Source organism: Vigna umbellata, chromosome 1 (assembly GCF_029865625.1).
Source record: "Vigna umbellata cultivar VRB3 chromosome 1, Vumbellata_1.0, whole genome shotgun sequence".
NCBI classification, from domain to species: Eukaryota; Viridiplantae; Streptophyta; class Magnoliopsida; order Fabales; family Fabaceae; genus Vigna; species Vigna umbellata.
The window spans coordinates 14,852,510-14,871,881 of record NC_142165.1 but is presented as its reverse complement, the minus strand read 5'-3'; the positions used below and the strand labels follow the sequence as shown (position 1 = coordinate 14,871,881).

Genomic DNA, 19,372 nt, shown 5'->3' with positions numbered 1-19,372 from the left:
GGAAAATGTACACCGAAACACATAATAAAGACGTCAACATTCAAATATAGAAAACAGTCAGAATATGACGTGTAATTTAATTGTTAAATTTCAATCATCCAATTAAAAGGAGTGAAAATTTAAACTTGAACAGTTGGAAAGGATTGATCGCTACAAATGATCAATCAGGAAACTTCTAAGAAGATTACTTTGCAACATCAGCAACCTCCAGCTCCTGCTCCAAGGGAAACTCTCTTCGACGACCTCTGCTCCCATCCAAGTGGATGATCATCGCCGAATAACATAATCCAAATTGGCACACAACACAAACAATGCAAGGGTGAGCTAGATATAAAAACATGTTATCTCCTAGCACAATTAATTCATGAAATCATTCATAGGTTCATATAAAATAACAATTAAAGCATACTCATTGATCTATATTCACACACTCCCATGACATGTAAACATTCATCCAAACTGTTGGAACAATCGGTACCGTTATAGAGTCGCGCAGCGGAATAAAATATTCGGAAAGCGTGTTACGGTCACAAATCAAGTTTAATGGTCCGTTTTAGGAAAACAATTTTCTTAGAGAAAATTTATCAAACAGTTGATATGCGTAAAAGATAAAGAGTGTAGGGAATAGAAAATCACACAAGCAATTTTTATCCTGGTTCGAATCAAAAGATTCTACGTCCAGTAGTTAATCACTATAAATAGTGATTAACCTTTTTCACTAAAAATGGTTTCACAGATTACAACAAATAGTGAATAAAGCAGATAAATAAACCTTCCTTCGACGAACGAACAGGAAGAAGAACACTCTGCCAACTCGAAGAGAAACGCTCCGAATATCGACAAACGAAACGCGAGCTTCTCCTATTCACGAGACCAGGCAGAGCACCTTGCTAACTCGAAGAGAGCTTGCTCCGACTATCGACACACGACACACGAGCCTCTCCTGTTCACGAGACCAAGCAAGGGAACTTGAACTATAGCTTCTGAGAACTTCCTCTGACAAACAGTATTCTACAAGAGCTTCTGTTCAACAACGTTTTTTTCTAATTTCTCCAAAACAAAATATATAGCCAAGTACACTGAGTGCCAAAGGACAGCTCCCAACTGCCATGAATAATCGATTATTGTAAGTGATAATCGATTATTCAAGTCCGTTACAGGGTTTTCAAAATGTGATAATCGATTATATGAAGAGATAATCGATTATTCCTGTATGACTCTGTGATAATCGATTATTGTCATTCCATAATCGATTATTGCAGTTAAAAATGCAAGTTTACAAGGTTTACAAGAATTTCCTACTACATTTAATTTCTACAAATTGCTTTTAACTAATTCTAATATCTTCTTCAACTAAAACTTCTTGTAGCATCATCAAAACAAATTTCTTCAAGATTTACCAATACTCCTTATTGGTAACAATCTCCCCCTTTTTGATGATGATCAAAAATTCAATTTTAAAAGCAAGTTTGGCTTACCTGCAAAACATACGAGCTAACAAACAACAACAAGGTTAGCAATACCTGTAATAATTTATACTTCTCCCCTTGTATTATTCTTCTCCCCCTTTTTGATCAGAAGCAAAAAGATCGGATGTTAAAGGCTCCCCCTAAATATGATCTCCCCCTCAATTAATCAAAGGATGCATTTCAAAACATAAATAAAACTGAAATTTCATAACATGAAAGAGCATAATACCTCATACATCTTCCCCTGAATGTAATAATCCCCTTTTAAAAACAGACCAAAAAAAAAAAGGTTTTTTTTTTTTTTTTTTTTTTTTTTTTTTTTTTTTTACGCTGTGACTTAAGATAATCGATTATTACTTTAAATAATCGATTATGTGCGAGACAAATTGTCAAAATCCAAATTTTTAAGGACGAGATAATCGATTATTACCCTTGGTAATCGATTATTTACGTTAATTTTCGGAAAACACAAATTTGGGCCAAATTTTCAACTTTAAGACACATCTAACATTCATAAATTATTTCAAGGCTCTTAAAAAATACCAGGATACCATAGAGTTTTCTTTTCCTTTTGAAAAATTAACCTGCAAAACCAAACAATTGAGTTTTGGTCCCCATAATCTCATTTGGGTCCTTTGGGGTTAGAGACAATTTACTTTATAACAGGAATCCAAGCATATTTTCCATTTGGAACATCAAAATGTTTAATTTTACATTTGTTAGAAGTGTGCCCCTTTTTCATACAATAAAAGCATGTGACAATATTTGGATTTCTATAAAACACAGTTCCTTTTTCAACCCATACCCTACGGGTTCTTTTAATTTGGTTCTTACTTTTAAAAACACTTTTGTTTTTATAAACTTTTCTAACAGTTATAGGCATTTCAACATTATTATTTCCAGTTGCAACTTCAAGAAGATTTTCAAGAATATCAATATCAAGCATATGATTCTTACATGAAAGACATTCAACAGGATGTTCAACATTTGAAGACTCTTTCATTTCCAAGTTGCAAATTTTATTTCTCAAACTTACTTCCTCATCTAATGCCTTCTCATATTTAATTCGCAATTCTTTAAATTCCTTTTTCAAATTTTTATGAGCAACATTCAATTTTTCAGATTCATCAAGCAATTCAAGAAAAGCTTTTTGCAAATCAAATTCACTAGATTCATAGCTAGAATTACTTACTTGGCTTCCAGCATCATCAAAATTAGCTGTCAAACACAAGTTTGCTTCTTCATCAGAATCACTTGAACTACTTGAGTCATTATCAACCCAAGCAATGTGGACCTTCTTTTTGTGAAATTTCTTGATAATTGGACAAACGGCTTTTATATGGCCTCTTTCACCACATCCATAACATTTAAAGCTTGATGAGGAGCCTTGATTGTCCTTCTTTTTCTTCAAGAGTTGGCTTTTAGATGATTCATTACTGGCCATTAAGCATATATTTTCTTGCTTATTTGAATCGCTTGAGCTTGAGGAGTTTGATGTAGAGCATGAATTCGAACAAGTCAACTTAGCCACATTCGATACTTCATCATGAGTGACTTTTAAAAATTCCCACATTTCCTGAGCACTTTCATAAACAGAAACTTTGAAAAAATCATCAATGGTTAGTGCAGAAAAAATTATATTCCGAGCCTTAATATCAAATTGGGCTCTTCTATTTTCCTCAACAGTCCAATCAAAATATGATTTTTCAGTCTCTACACCATCAACAGTATTCATAGGAATATAAGGGCCATTTTGTACAGCTTCCCAGATACCTCTATCAATAGATCCCATAAAAATCTCCATTCTAACTTTCCAAAAAGCATAGTTATCACCAGTAAACAATGGAGGTCTGTTAATGGAAGCACCCTCGGCATATACTTGAGTTTGATGACCGGCCATTTTCGAAACAAATTTGAAAAAATATCAAAGCAAGCTCTGATACCAATTGTTGGAACAATCGGTACCGTTATAGAGTCGCGCAGCGGAATAAAATATTCGGAAAGTGTGTTACGGTCACAAATCAAGTTTAATGGTCCGTTTTAGGAAAACAATTTTCTTAGAGAAAATTTATCAAACAGTTGATATGCGTAAAAGATAAAGAGTGTAGGGAATAGAAAATCACACAAGCAATTTTTATCCTGGTTCGAATCAAAAGATTCTACGTCCAGTAGTTAATCACTATAAATAGTGATTAACCTTTTTCACTAAAAATGGTTTCACAGATTACAACAAATAGTGAATAAAGCAGATAAATAAACCTTCCTTCGACGAACGAACAGGAAGAAGAACACTCTGCCAACTCGAAGAGAAACGCTCCGAATATCGACAAACGAAACGCGAGCTTCTCCTATTCACGAGACCAGGCAGAGCACCTTGCTAACTCGAAGAGAGCTTGCTCCGACTATCGACACACGACACACGAGCCTCTCCTGTTCACGAGACCAAGCAAGGGAACTTGAACTATAGCTTCTGAGAACTTCCTCTGACAAACAGTATTCTACAAGAGCTTCTGTTCAACAACGTTTTTTTCTAATTTCTCCAAAACAAAATATATAGCCAAGTACACTGAGTGCCAAAGGACAGCTCCCAACTGCCATGAATAATCGATTATTGTAAGTGATAATCGATTATTCAAGTCCGTTACAGGGTTTTCAAAATGTGATAATCGATTATATGAAGAGATAATCGATTATTCCTGTATGACTCTGTGATAATCGATTATTGTCATTCCATAATCGATTATTGCAGTTAAAAATGCAAGTTTACAAGGTTTACAAGAATTTCCTACTACATTTAATTTCTACAAATTGCTTTTAACTAATTCTAATATCTTCTTCAACTAAAACTTCTTGTAGCATCATCAAAACAAATTTCTTCAAGATTTACCAATACTCCTTATTGGTAACACAAACATGGTAAACTGACATCATAAGACTTGTTACTTTATACCCCGACTCGTCCGGACTAGAATGATTACCGAGCTATGGCGGGTCTTGCACCCGTGGTGGCTTTATGAAACTTGGGCACTACCGCCCTGGCACTACCGCCTGGTGAAACTTTGGGGCACTACCGCCCGGCCACAGTCACGAGGTTAATCCGTTATCACTCACCTTGGGTCATATGGAAGCACCCAAGACTAGGACCTCCTGCTACTCCTCACCACATGGTTCAATCCTCTCTACATGAGAAGAAAGACCATTGGAGCTTCAGGATGACCCCCAAAACTGAGCTACCATGTAATCATTCTATACAACCCCCCAAAACACCACCATGTATCCTCTCCTTGAGGATCATGGAATTACGTCCATGAATCATATTGTTACTTTGAAACTTAACCACAATTATGAATATTCAGATACCACCATATTATCACAACAAATCCAACATATTTCATACATTCACATATTTTCAAATAAATCATGTAACATCCCGATTATATAATAACAAATATTACATAATAAAGACGTCAACATTCAAATAAAGAGAACAGTCGGATCATGACGTGTAATTAAAGTACGAAATTACAGTCATCCAAAATAAAAGAAACGGAAATTTAAACTTAAACAGTTTACAGATTCGAACACTACACGTGTTCAGATAGGAATTCCTAAGAAGACTACTCCGCAGCCTCAGTATTCTCCAGCTCTTGCTCCAAAGGACTCTCCTCGACAACATCTGCTCCCATCCAAGTGGATGATCATCGCCAGAGAAACATACCCAAACAGCACACAACACAAACAATGCAAGGGTGAGCTAGATATAAAAAAACATGTTATCTCCTAGTACATTTAATTCATGACATCATACATAGGTACATATACAGGAACAATTACAGCATACTCATAACCCACATCTCATAACCTCATACGACTCATCCTTACACCTACATAGTTCAGCTGGCACTCCCCAACACTATGCAGAGTAAGTCACAACTCATATTTACGCTCGCATAGTTCAGCTGGCACTCCCCAACACTATGCAAGGTAAATTCCCAACACACGACTCATCTTTACACCTACATAGTTCAGCTGGCACTCCCCAACACTATGTAGAGTAAGTCACAACTCATATTTACGCTCGCATAGTTCAGCTGGCACTCCCCAACACTATGCAAGGTAAACGCACACGATTTATCTTTACACTCGCATAGTTCAGCTGGCACTCCCCAACACTATGCAAGGTCAGTACACAGAACTCATCTTTACGTTTACAATCATATCATCGTAGTAATCCTATTTGGTTTAATCCTTTAGTACATCCCTATTTATGTACGAATGTCTCAATTGGGTCCTCGTTTTTTAAAGTGTATCAAAATGGTCCTTAATTTTGAAAATTCATATCAATTGAGTCCTTTCCGTTAAGTTGGCTGGACGGCGTTAAAAAAATTCATGAGTGGATGCTGAGATGACGAACGAACGCTCGTCCACCAGCGAACGAACGCTCGTCCACCAGAGAACGAACGCTCGTCCACCAGAAAGCGAACGCTCGTCAACCTCTTACTGCTGGACGACCGTTCGTTCCACACTGGACGACCGTTCGTTCGGTGGTCGACGAGCGTTTGTTCGCTGATGGACGAGCGTTCGTCCGCTGGTGGACGAGCGTCCGTTCGTCATCTCAGCATCCACTCATCAATTTTTTTAACGCCGTCCACCCAACTTAACGGAAAGGACTCAATTGATATCAATTTTCAAAATTAAGGACCATTTTGATACACTTTAAAAAACGAGGACCCAATTGAGACATTCGTACATAAATAGGGATGTACTAAAGGATTAAACCATCCTATTTCATACATTCTCATGCATTCACATACTTTCACATAAATCCCATCACAATATACATTCCAAATATTTGTACACATAGTTCAATTTAATAGAAAAATGGATTTAGAATACATTTTTGGTAGAGTACTCATTGAACGAGCACTATTCACCGAACACCATGGGACGTACGTTTCTGGACGAACGCCATTTGCAACAGGCCGAACACTCTTGGACGAACGTCAACAAAACAATATGAACGAACGTTGTCTAAGCAATATGGACGAACGCTCGCTTGATGATTTGGACGAACGTTCAATGGATGATCTGGACGAACGCTCACTTGATGATTTGGACGAACACTACAGGACGAACGATCAACAACCGGCCGAACACTTGGACGAACGCTACGGGACGAACGCTCAACAACAGGCTGAACATTCTTTTGAACGAACGTCACGGACGAACGCAGACGAACGCTCACTTTGGACGAACGCGGACGAACGCTCGGGGTAACGAACGCGGACGAACGCTCAGTAACAGGCCGCACAAGTCTTTGGACGAACGCTACGGACGAACGCTCACTTTGGACGAACGTGGACGAACGCTCAGTAACAGGCCGCACACGTCTTTGGACGAACGCTATGGACGAACGCTTACTTTGGACGAACGTGGACGAACGCTCAGTTTGGACGAACGCTCGCGGACGAACACTCCTGGACGAACGCTCGCTCACAAGTTGAAGTGAAGGACGAACGCTCACAGAAACTTAAGGCCGAACGCTTGGTCGAGCAAATTGGACGAACGTCCAATTTGGCTCGGACGAACGCGCTCCGCAGCATCTCGCGCTCGGGCGCGACATGCTGGGCGCGGCATTTCCAGTGCCACTCGCGCCTGGGCGCGACAGTGGGGCGCCCGGGCGTGACCTGATGCAGAATTCTGCAGAATACAGAATTCTGCAGATTTGAGGTCAGAACCTCTCTTACCATTTTCAACCCTTTTTAATCAAATTCTAACACCCTTAATTCATGTTTTATACTAGATTGAACTTACCTAATTGATTATAAACGTTCCTTATTCAATTCTTAAGGGATTCATACTCAAATTCAACCATAAAACACCAATTTTCACAACTTAGATACTCAAAATCCAATTCTACCACTTTACACCTATTTTTATCAATTTGATGGCTCTAACAAGTCATAATACAGTGGGTGAAACTGTTCCAAATGCTCAATAACACTCTAGACCCCAAATACTCAAAATCACTACCTCACTTCCTCTCCAAATAACTAAAAAGCTACAAAATCCTAATTTCCTTCAATTCCAAAACATACAAGATTACATACATGAATCAACATATCATTTTCAATCCAACCATACACACAAACCCCAAATTTCCAGCATCTACATCATGCAACAACTACCAACATACAGAAAATCCAACTCCCCTTACCTCTTGAAGACCTCCTTGCAAATCTTGAAATGCAGTGTACGGATCTCCTTCCAAATTCACGAGCTCTCCACTTCTCTTCTCCTAGATTTGCAGCAAGCGTTTTACTTCTCCTTACCTGTGCAGTAGTAAGGATTTTTTTTTCTTTTCAAAATTTAAGTAATCCTTTCAGAATCTTAGAATTTGAAAGACCATATTCATCTTATCTAAGTCTTATAATTTTTTTTTTTTGTTTTCCCCTTATCTTTGAATTATAACCAAATTGGTTATTTTTTCTTACTTAGATTAAATTTATTAATAAAACGAGCATTATCATTTCTTCTAAAGTACTTCATGTGTTTCATCATGCCTTGATGTTTTCAGTTATGAAGAATGTGTACCAAAAAAGGAAGAGGAAGGATTTACAATCACGGATTGTATGGCATTTGACATGTTTTTACTTGAAGGACCATTAATTCATCCCAACTTTTAGTCTCTTTTCTGGTTGTGGTCAAGCAGCTTTCCTAATTATTTAGGTCACCCAATTTAGTGAACAAACATACATTTTCGTATAAAACTGTTTATTATTGGATCACAGCCCAGTTAAGGTGAAAAATGTCCACCATTAACAACCACTTCTTAACTATAACCACGTTATACTTTTTTTAGAAGTTTGTTTCTACATGTTTAGTTTTTCATATTAACCAAGGATATTCTTTGGCCAACAAACAAAAATTATTTTTCTTGAGGTATTCAGATACATTTATTAAGTTACTTTTCTCAGAACACATTTTTTTCTATGCACGGAAATCTCTGATCATATGTTTAAAAAAAAGGTAGTGTGGCAATCACGTCATAGAATGTTTGTTTAAGGTTTCTATTTCTATTACATGTTTTTTATTCTTGTCTGTTGTGTTGAACCAAAGACGAACATAAGTTGGGAACAATGGTAAGTATGAAACCAAGTTAACCATGTTAAGTGATGTGAGGTATCCAACGCCAACCTTCATTAGGTTGACCATATACCCGCAAAGCATAGCGTGAACAAGGCAAAAGCTTTCTAAAAGAATTAAAAGTGACCATGTACGATCTTGCAGACAAAATTTAACAATTTTTAGTTTGAGTATGATGAGAGAGCCAACCCAAGATTTCCATAATCTAAATATCAATATTATCCGAAACATAACACGTCTTTGACTACATTAATCTGTACTATTTATCGTTGTTGATACTCAATGTCAACATACAAATATAATGTGAAAGATATTGCTGATTGAAGAGGCAGCATATACTGACATATATTCTTCACAGCTAATATCAAGAAACTCCTAATATTGATTCTTTAGAGAAAATAAAAGTGTGCCAAAATTGAACCTACAATTCTTACAGAGCATTGTATCCTTAACTTACTGTACACTTACATCAGAACTATTTTTTCTTACATGTCTTTTCTTGTAGTACTTCCAAAACTCATCTTTCTGCCTAATCACTTTCACACCAGTCTTACTTTTAATCTGAGCAAGCAAGGCTCTCCAATCCTTGTTTTTCCGAGCAGCTCTGGCCTCCAGAATGGCCAGAAGAGTCTGATAAGAACTGACATCCATAGTCTGTTTATTCTTGACCATCTGCTTGTGATAAAGAAATGCCCGCTTAAAATCATGAAATCTGACAAAGGCAAATATCATAGTCGAGTAAGTTACAGAATCTGGTTGTAATTTAAGAACTGCCATCTCTTTGAATATCTGTGGCAGTTTTGAGAGTTGCCCTCCCTTTGCATGTGCATTTATCAGCATATTGTATGTCACCACTGTTGGTTGCATTCCAAGCTTTCCAAACTCAGATATTATGCCTCTTGCCTCCATGTAGAGACCTTGTTTAGCAAAACCATCAACAAGAATGTTGAACGTTGTCCGTGTCGGTTCGGTTTTGTCATTCTTCATCAACTTCCATATTTCCATAAGTATTTGAGCTTCACCTGCCCGCCTAAGCACATCTAGTAAAGTATTGTAGGTTTCTACAGAAGGTTTAATACCTTCCATTTTCATGTTTTCAAATGCTATGTAAGCTTTCTCATGCAAGCCATTAATTGAATATGCATGGATTAGTGCTGTATAAGAATGTGAGGTGGATTTTATACCAACTTCCTTCATCCTCAAGAATGCATCTGCAGCTGCCAGGTCACTCGGGGTTTTTTGCTTACCATATGCACTGATTAGACAAGTATATGATTCGGCATTTGGCTTCAAGCCAACATCTTTCATTTCTGCCATTAGCTTTTCTACAATCTTGGGTTGCATTCTTCTGCTGTATGCATGCATTAGAATGTTGAAGGTAGCTACAGTAGGCTTAATCCCTTTGGCTCTCATCTCCACAAAAAGCCCTTCAGCTGCTTCTACATGGTTGTATTTACAGTATGAATCCATCAGAGTGTTGTACACAATTGCATTTGAAGAAACCCCTTTTTGCTCCATTTCGGATTGAATGACCAGAGCTACCCGCATCAGACCCTCATCACAAAAAGACTTTACTAATGCACATAGGACTTCTTCATTCCATTTGACCCCTTTTCTATTCATTTTCTCAAAAAATTGCCATGCATCTTTTGCACTATGGCCAAGTTTTCTCATAACGGTAATCATAAGAGAACATGTCGCATGATCTGGATGAATATTCTCTATTTCCATCGACTCATACACTTTCCAAGCATCTTCGTACCTAAAATAAGAACACGATAAAATCTTACACAATACATTGTATAGCATTTCATAAAAAAAATGCTGACCAAAACAGAGTAAGATAATTTGTAGTAGGAAGAGATGAAATAACTTTTTGTAACATCAAGTTCTTGGTAAGGAATTAAATGTGTTTACGATACTTAATTAGTATTCCCCCAACGTAGCACAGTATTATGTTGGAAAGCAGCGCCTAAACATGTGAAGTGATGTGAAATATCATAATTTTTTGACATGTAGAAAATTAAGTTTCATAAACTTTATAGTCATTTATAAGTTTTCTTAGTAACAAAATAACCACGTCATAAGACCAAACACCCAAGAGGTAAACAAGAAGATTTTCATCTGCCATAAGGGAAAAACTAAATTGGTAGAAGAGAAATGCTTATGATTTGCTCAAACCCCAGAAAGGCAAATCATCAACGTGGTAACCAACTAATGTTTAACATTCAATTAAAATTTTAAATTATATTCTATCAAAAACCATATTTCCACAATTGGACACTTGTAACAGAAATACAGAAACATTTAGAAAACAAAGACATTTAAGAAAATATGAACTTCTGGTTCTGCCTTAATAGAGCAATACACAAAAACAATGTTTCTCACCACAGGATTAATGGAGTTTGGAAGCAAAATTATACCCCTTTAAGAGAATTTGAAAAGAATATAGACAACCTAAAACATCATGCCAAAACTGATGCACTAGCATCAGAACAGCGAGAGAATATGCATGTCACAAGTCACAACATCATCTTGTTTGGTCTTTGTTCAGTTTTCTAGATATCAGCATTAATTAGAATTACAGGAATGATAAGATAACAGACATGTTGCACACAATTATTTTCTACATTTTCCAGGAGATGGGAGAAGGACAATTAGAAAAATTATAATAGTGACAACTGAAATAGTATGCAAGGAAAATGTGATATATCTTATCTAAGCAAAAGACAGAGGTTTTAAAATATGATCCAAGACTGATCGTGATAGCAATGTCAAGGATTTTGGGGTCTCCACAATCACATTTCAACCACAATTCCAAGCGTATAACAAGGAACTCAATCAAGCTGCTACAGAGTTTAAAAAACCTCAGAAAAAGGTACAAGCATTTTTATTTTTGATTAGAATCCTTGTTACTTAAGCTAATCTTACCAGTCGTAGGAAGCACAAAAGCAGCAAGGAAGAAACAAAGCAAACCATATAATTGTGCAAGAACTGTATACCTGCCACCATACAGAAGTCCTGAAATTGTGGCATTATAAACATGAACATCTCTGAACTCCATGCTAGATGGCAAGTTTCTGAACAAACCCATCACCTCATCACCCATCCCCCCTTTTCCCAACAGCGGAAGCAACACAATACAGGCCCTAGGTGTAACAAGTGATGATTCCTGCAACCTCATCCACTGAAAGAAACATACACAACACAGCAAGAGGCGCTCCTCCCCAAGTATTTCTAGAACCTCCCAACAATCTTTCTCATTGACCCTTCCTTCATACTCACCCAAAGCCTCCTCCAGAGTCATATTTTGAGGCAAGTTCCTTGCAAGTTGAACAATTTCCCCCACAACGCCCTCAGCCTCACGCAATTCCCTCTTTTGACAACACCCCATTTCATCAATCTCCAAACTCATTTCAGGCTCTTCATCGATATGCCACGAGGTAAAAGGGTTCTCCTCAAGGTACAATTTTTCTCCGTCTTGAGGGTCTTGGGAGGAAACCCATGCGTCATTGTCGGAGAAATTGTAGTTTGGATCATCTGGGTCATGACCTTCTTCGTGTTCTGTGTCTTCTTGGTGTTGTGGTTGCTGGAGATGTGGGAGGGAAATGGGGGTTGTTGAAGAGTGATGGGCATCAGATTGAGCTGCACGTAGAGAGAGAGAGGACAAAGAGGTTATGGATTGTGAGAGCGAGAAAGGTTTTGAAAGAGTATGAGTAAAGAGTGAAGAGTAAGAGTGAAAGCAGAAGATGGAAGAAGAAGTAGAAGAAGAAGAAAGAGGTTTAAGGTGGATGAGGTTCGGAGACATGTTTCGTCTCTGTAAATGCAGAGGCTATCTTCTTGTAGTTCTTTCCACATTGTGACATGGGGGCGTGTCTGTCTTTTACTTTTACACACGAAATAATTAACGTGCATTGCATTCGAAGTTTAAAAATAGAAAAATGATTCTTTGACACGGTTAAAAGAATCTACATTCATTTGACACGCCATGGGACCCAATAATTGTTAACAGCATTAAGGATATATTAAGTCATTTCAGTCTGTGGGCTGCTTCTGAGGTGAGCTGCTGATTTGAAAGTTTCAAAGCGACCATTTCATTTTGAAAGACACACTTTTCGTGTTAGGGTTAGGATCGGGAGAGAACGCGAGAAAGAAAGAAAAAGAGAGAAGTCCATGGTTGCCACCGGAGGGTGGACGTGATCGGAGAAGTTCTTACCGGCGAAGTCGAAGGCGAAGGAGAAGTTGTTATCGGTCGTGAACGGTGTGGAGCGCGGAAGGTTCGTCCCCTTTCTATTTTCTCCCCTTTGTAGTGTTTGAAGAATAGAAAGTATATGAGGTTTTTCTTCTGTTGGTCATCATTTGTCTATGTTTCCTTTAATTTTTGATTGATTTTTTAAAACCCTAAACTAAAGGGGGAAAGTTCTGAGAAAAAGTTGCGGTAGGGAGAAGAGCAAATGCTGAATCGGTAACGAGTTTGATAGCTGTTGAGTGAGACGCATTGAGAAAACAAGTTTGGTAGTTAGAGAGTCAACACAGGAGCGGAGAGTGAGATACATGAAATTTGAAGCTAGGGTTGCGGAAAAGAGGAAACCGAACAAGGTATGTGGAGTTAAACTTTCTGTTTTGTGATTGTTTACGCATGGTTGTTAGTCTCTTTTTGAATACTGTACACACAACCCATCCTTCATCCTACTTTAAACCATATCACATTTTTTTTTAATTGAATGATCAATCGTTGTACTAAAAAACAGAGACAAACGGTTAAAACTACATTAACCACGCATAAGACTCAAAAAAAGAAGAAAAAGTTATGGCTTAAGAGTTACAAAAGCTAACACAGTATCATAATAATTACACTTACTTCCATAAATCCACATATTTAAGTGCTTTTGGAAATGTGATTTCAATGACTTTATATATTGAAGTTTATGAATGTTTTTGGATGTAAAGTTGGAAAAGTTTAGTATGTTATTAAAGAGTAGAGAAACTCTTGAAAGCACTTCTATTTTGAATCCAATCATACCCCATATGTTTATCATAAATTTTTGTACAGATATATTCCAGTTATAATGAAAAAAAAAAGCAATGCATGATTAAGTTTTATTGAACAAAATTAAATCATGAGAAGAATAGCTTCTTTCTGTCTAGTTATATGAATGTAATAATTTGTGAAACTTGCCTGTGGTGTGCCATTTTCGTGTGTTTGAAGTCGATACTCGTGCATGATCCAATCTGATTTTTGTCCATTGGGTGCTTGAGCTTTGTAAAAGACTAGGGTTTTCCTCATTCCTATGAAGTCATGCTTTGAATAGATAGCTTTGTCTCTTCCAATTTCTTTCCAAAACCCTGCTGCAGTTGGTGTATTTGTGCGAGTTCCTGCTGGATAGTTGTTATCTTTATGGCTAAATAAGTACCATTCATTGTTCTCTTCTGTTCCTATTCTGCAAAGCTCTTCATATTTTCAAAACACCAAAATATCAGTGATTTTTTGTTAAGTTTGAATTATACAATCCAATTTGACTGTTACCTTGAAGATCCCATGGGTCAATTCTATATAAGTCAACATCTTTTATGACATGTAGGTGAAAATTTTTAACATATTTCACTTTATAAATTTGACTGTTACCTTGAAGATCCCATGGTGTAAAGGCCTAGAAAATTATAAGGCCATTGGGCCCAGTTGGAGGCAGCCAGGCCCAAACTAAGGGAACATGACCTTAGCAAGGGTCTTTCCCCAAAAGTCAGATTCTTCTTTCTATTTTCCTTTCTCACTCTAAAAAGAAACTTTTGCCCTAAAGGTTTTCTCTGCCTTCTCTCTAGATACTCTGAACTTGGAACCATAGAGAGTTGATTCTGGTGCTGCCTAAGTGTCTGTGGAGTAGGGGGTTTCGTTTCCAGGGAACAATTTCCTATTCCAATCGGTAAGTTTCCTTTTCCCCTTCTCTTTCACTGTTCTAGAACATAGGGCATGTGAATTTGCTGGGTTCACGTACCTTGTAAGTTTTCCTTCCATTCTCTGTCTATTTGGACTCTAAGAGCTATGTTTTATCACCAATATGGTGATTTGTAGGTTCTGTCAAGTTCCGCTCTGTGTGGAGGGTACTGTTAGAGAACTCCAATAGGATATACTGCTCATCTTCAAGGTAAGGGGAGCTAGTTATAATTTTGGATGATGTATGATATGCTTGTTTGATTTCTTTGATTTTTACTGTTCTGCTTGTTTGGTTGGATGGTTTAATGTATCTCCGATTGATTTCATGTGTGTTGTGATTAATACATCTTTGTTAATTGTTGAGTTCGGTTAGGCTTTCTTTTGGTCTCGTTCAGTTTTCATTGGGTTATCTGAAGAATGTTTTGTGAGCCATATGATAGGGATGTTAAGCACTTATGATAATGGGTGTTGTCTTGTTCAGTATATTCATGGTTTTAATTCTCTTTGAAAATATTGGTTACGTATGTGCTTTGTCTTGGGTGCTTATGGCCATGAATCTGGTTTTTGTGACATTTGCGGGATCATATAATCTTTAGAGAATCCATGGGTCTTATAGATTGGGGGAAAGTAAGATTAAAATTAGAAGTAGTCTATCAAATAAAAACTCTGGAAATAGTTAAGGTGGGCAGTGAGTGGATACCTGGACTGTTTCAGGTTGATTACGGTGAGCTAAGGGGGGGCTGGGTATGTTTATTTGATTTAAAATCATATATACTGCATCTGATGCAAATCTGAGAAGGAGAGGATGAAAAAATGGGGTTTCTGGAAATCTGGTGTTTCTGCATAATTCTGCAGAATTCTGCAGAACGCGCGCTCGACCAATTGCTAGACCAATTTAGCGTTCGGCCAAAATGTCGTGAGCGTTCGGTCTTGTTCCCTGCGAGCGAGAGTTAGCGTTCGTCCTTGGTATGTGTCAGGAATCAGTTAGCGTTCGTCCATTGGAAAGTGTTAGTGATAACTTAGCGTCCGTCCTTGAGCCCGTGTTAGTGATCAGTTAGCGTTCGTCCTAGTGATGTTAGCGTTCGGCCTTGATCATGTGTTAAGTGATAATAGCGTTCGGTCTTATACTCACAGGTAGCAAGTGTTAGCGTTCGTCCTAGTGATAGTAGCGTTTTGTATTGGTACCTTAGTGACGATTAGCGTTCGTTCTCGATGAGGTTCGTCCCCAGGTACTTTTCATAGGTAGCGTTCGGTCATGATGAGGCTGGATATTTGAGCGTTCGTCCAAACAGTACGCGATCCAATATGACGTTCGGTTTTAGCGTTCGGCCAATCTTGTTCAGTTTAATATGGCGTTCGGTTTTAGCGTTCGGCCAATTTTGTTCAGTGTAATATGGCGTTCGGTTTTAGCGTTCGGCCAATTTTGTTCAAGGTGTTCGGTTTGAGCGTTCGTCCTAGCATGGTTAATCTCACTGAGTTCGTGCAAGTAGCGTTCGGTTCCAGGTTCCTTGCTCTTGGGTTGAGTTAAATGTGTAACATGTTTGGAATGTATACTGTAAATTGATTTATGTGACAGTATGTGAATGCATGAGATATGTTTAAATTATTGTGATAATATGCTTGTGAATGTAAGTGTAGAATTTGAGTATGAGTTGGACATCTCGGGGAGAGATGGATGAAAGTGATATGTGGGGCGTTGTTGATGTTCTGTATAACTGTATGGAGCTTTGAACTGGTATGTCTATCCCTACACTCGAAGCATTGTTCATACTCAGATAGAGGAGAGCAGTGTAAGTGGTGAGAGTAGAGGGAGGTCCTCGTCTATAGTCTTAGAGTTTAGACATAGACAGATTGGGGGATTTACCTTGCATAGTGTTGGGGAGTGCCAACTGAACTACGCAAGTGCAAAGACGACCAATAGTTCGACAGTTATACTAATCCGGATTGAGTCGCGTGAGTGTTGGAGTCATGGTTTAAAGTGTCATGTATTAACTGTTTTATATGTACTAAGCATGATGATTAGTAAGTGATTGAACAGTATGATTATTGCTTGTTTATCTAGCTCACCCTTGCTTCTGTGTTGTGTGTTGCTTGTGTATGCTTTCTTTGCGATGATCATCCTCTTGGATGGGAGCAGATGTTGGTGAGGAGATACCTTTGGAGCAAGAGCTAGAGGAGAATGATGCTGCTGCACCGTCTACTTAGGATTTAGATATTTAGACCTTTGGATATTAAATACTCTAAATTGTTTAAGTTTAACTATGTATTATGTTTTAGATGACTGTAATTTCGTGTTTAAATTGCAAGTCATATTCTAACTGTTCTCTTTATTGGGGATGTCGACTCCTAAATTATATGATGTGGTTGTTATATTTTGGGGTGTCACACATGGGCCAATTTGTTGTGAAATATTTTAACATAGCATTCACTTTATAAATTTGTTCTCAACATTAGGGTTTATTCCTTAGGTCGTTTCTGGAAGCATGCAAAGGATAATTTTTTAATCTAATTCACCATGAAGGACGAGAGAAAATAAAATTATTTCCATAATTTCGTTTACCTTTAAAACATAAGGTTTTACTTTTTACTCCTGCAATTGTCTTCTTCTGAGGAATTATATTTACATATTACTTACTTTCATACAGAACTTTTACATGCATCATAAAATAATATTGCATATTTTATGTCATAAAATATTGTTTTTTGTTTGAAAGCATATCTAAGATTAGTAACAATAGTTACAGATAACAAGCTTAAATATTTCAATATTTCTTGAGGTCATGGAATGAAAAGTGGTGTAGTGACAATTTTGTGTATGCATATGTTTACTTGTGTATCTACCTTGTGTTTGATGAGAACAATGTTATGCTTGTGTGAGGATGGATTGTTGAATGATAAAGCTTTCTTAAACTCCTTGTTGGTCCGTAAGATGTGAATGAATGGATGATGCATGGCCTTTCAATCTTTGTTACAGGTTGTGTCTAAAATCGAGAGATGTTGTATTAAAAGAAATTCTGCAGAAATCTGTATTGTCATTATATCAAAATCTTCTTATGTTGCTTATAGGAAATTTACCTTATTATTTCCCATTCATAAAACTTAACGAAAATAGTAAGGAAAAATAGAAGAGAGAAGGTTGGGATAGGAAGAAGTAAGTAAGGAGGTTGGACAAAACTCTGTAGATCTAGACAAGAAGGAGCTACCTTAGATCCTGTAGAAGAGTTGGAGCTGCTAACTTTCGTGAAGGAGAAGACAAAGGAATCCAGGTAGGGGAGCTGATCCAATTTTTTTCAGTACAGAACTTGTAAGCTTACTTGTAAATTTTCGGTCTTAAATCTTCTGCTAAGATGCATGCTTTATTTTGTGAAACCCCACAAGAATTCTTACTATAAAAATATACTTGTTGTTTTGGCTGCCTCTATTTTTTGTCTGCTTATGTTGATTATAATAACCATGCTCTAAATATTTCTGGTAGTACATTTGTATTTTCGTGCGTACATTTTTATCTGAAACAGTCCATCTGTCTAGTAATTTGAAGGAGAGCACTATTCCCTTCTAAAATGAAATGTGAGCTGCAATCAATTCTTGACCTGGTTGATAACTTATGGTTTAAGTTTCTGACACTTAAATATTTTATGAATATACTTGCAACAAACGTTATAAATTCTCATCTTCAACTTGAAGAGGTGTCGGAAAAATCAAAGGCGTTTATACCTGCTGACAGCCTCCGAGCACCAACTCAAATTTCAGAGTCTACATCTAGTGTTTTGTCAAAAGGTAATGCTTTATTCATACCCCCACAGTCTGAATTCCATTTGTCACCAACAATGGTGCATGGTTATTCCAGAGACTAAAGATTTGGCTACTGAAAAGTCAACTGTTCAAAAGTTTGATTTTGCTTCAAATAATGAAAACAAGCCTACCCTGCATTGGAAAATCGGTCAAATAATGAAAACAAGCCTACTTTTGGACAATCAAGACAGCTTGGTAGTGGTTTATGTGGAAGTGGGTTTGGAGCATTTAGCAGCCAAGGGAATAGTGGATTTGGTGGAGTTGACGGCAGTAAGCCACCTGAGCTATTCACACAGATGAGGAGGTAGTCCAAGGTTATACTGATTGAAATAAGTAGAGTTTATATTGTGAAGCTCCATAAAGTAATTACGGCCTAACTCAATACGAAGAAACGGGATAATTTTAATGATGAACAATTGTGTTCTAACTTTTCCTTGAGAAATGTATGAAATTTGTGGTCAAGGTTATGGTATGATGCGTTCTGTTTATAAATGTTTAGAATTGAAAATAGTAACAACCTCGATTTAGGTAGTTAAAGCATATTATATTTGGGATTGATTTGTAATAAACAAATGAAACAGTTAATATTTATTTTGGAGCAATATTTTATTGGGTTGAAGGAAAAATAGATAGATGGTATGAAAAGCAATGTATGTTCTCTTATTTTATTTAAAACAAGTTCAAAGTAAACAGAGAAAGTTACGTTTACAAATTCTAATTCTTAATGGTACCTTTTTATTTAAATTTTTGTATACTCTTTAAATCCAAATTTCAAATATTTTAAATTTCTTAATTTGTGGATAAATTCTGTATCTAGTCCTTTATTATAAGGTTTAATCATTCACTAAGTCCCTATTTTCGTATGGAATCTCAATTTCGTCCCTTTCTTTCTGAAAATATCAATTGGGTCCCAATTTTATGAAAATTGCAACAAATCGATCCTTTCCGTTAAATTGGCTGGACGGCGTTAAAAAAATTGATGAGTGGATGCTGTGATGACGAACGAACGCTCGTCCACCAGCGAACGAACGCT

At 37.1% G+C, this 19,372-nt stretch overlaps 1 protein-coding gene and 1 long non-coding RNA gene across 3 annotated transcripts; one reads left to right on the top strand and one right to left on the bottom strand.

The window, feature by feature from the left end:
- Nucleotides 1-8,833: 8,833 nt before the first annotated feature.
- Nucleotides 8,834-12,560, bottom strand: LOC124840154 (uncharacterized). The gene is made up of 2 exons (XM_088096970.1): nt 11,618-12,560; nt 8,834-10,377 (listed from the first exon to the last, which is right to left on the bottom strand). The coding sequence occupies exons 1-2, from the start codon at nt 12,421-12,423 to the stop codon at nt 9,069-9,071; spliced, it is 2,115 nt and encodes a 704-aa protein (XP_087953096.1). The 5' UTR covers nt 12,424-12,560; the 3' UTR covers nt 8,834-9,068.
- Nucleotides 12,561-12,672: 112 nt separating this feature from the next.
- Nucleotides 12,673-18,801, top strand: LOC148204760 (uncharacterized). Of its 2 annotated transcripts, XR_015781652.1 has the most exons (6): nt 12,673-12,892; nt 13,028-13,214; nt 14,436-14,536; nt 14,686-14,758; nt 17,522-17,813; nt 18,232-18,801. It is a non-coding gene; the product is annotated as an uncharacterized LOC148204760 (long non-coding RNA). The 2 variants fall into 2 exon arrangements; XR_015781653.1 differs by lacking the exons at nt 14,436-14,536; nt 14,686-14,758 and having other exon boundaries at nt 12,682-12,892.
- Nucleotides 18,802-19,372: the final 571 nt, after the last annotated feature.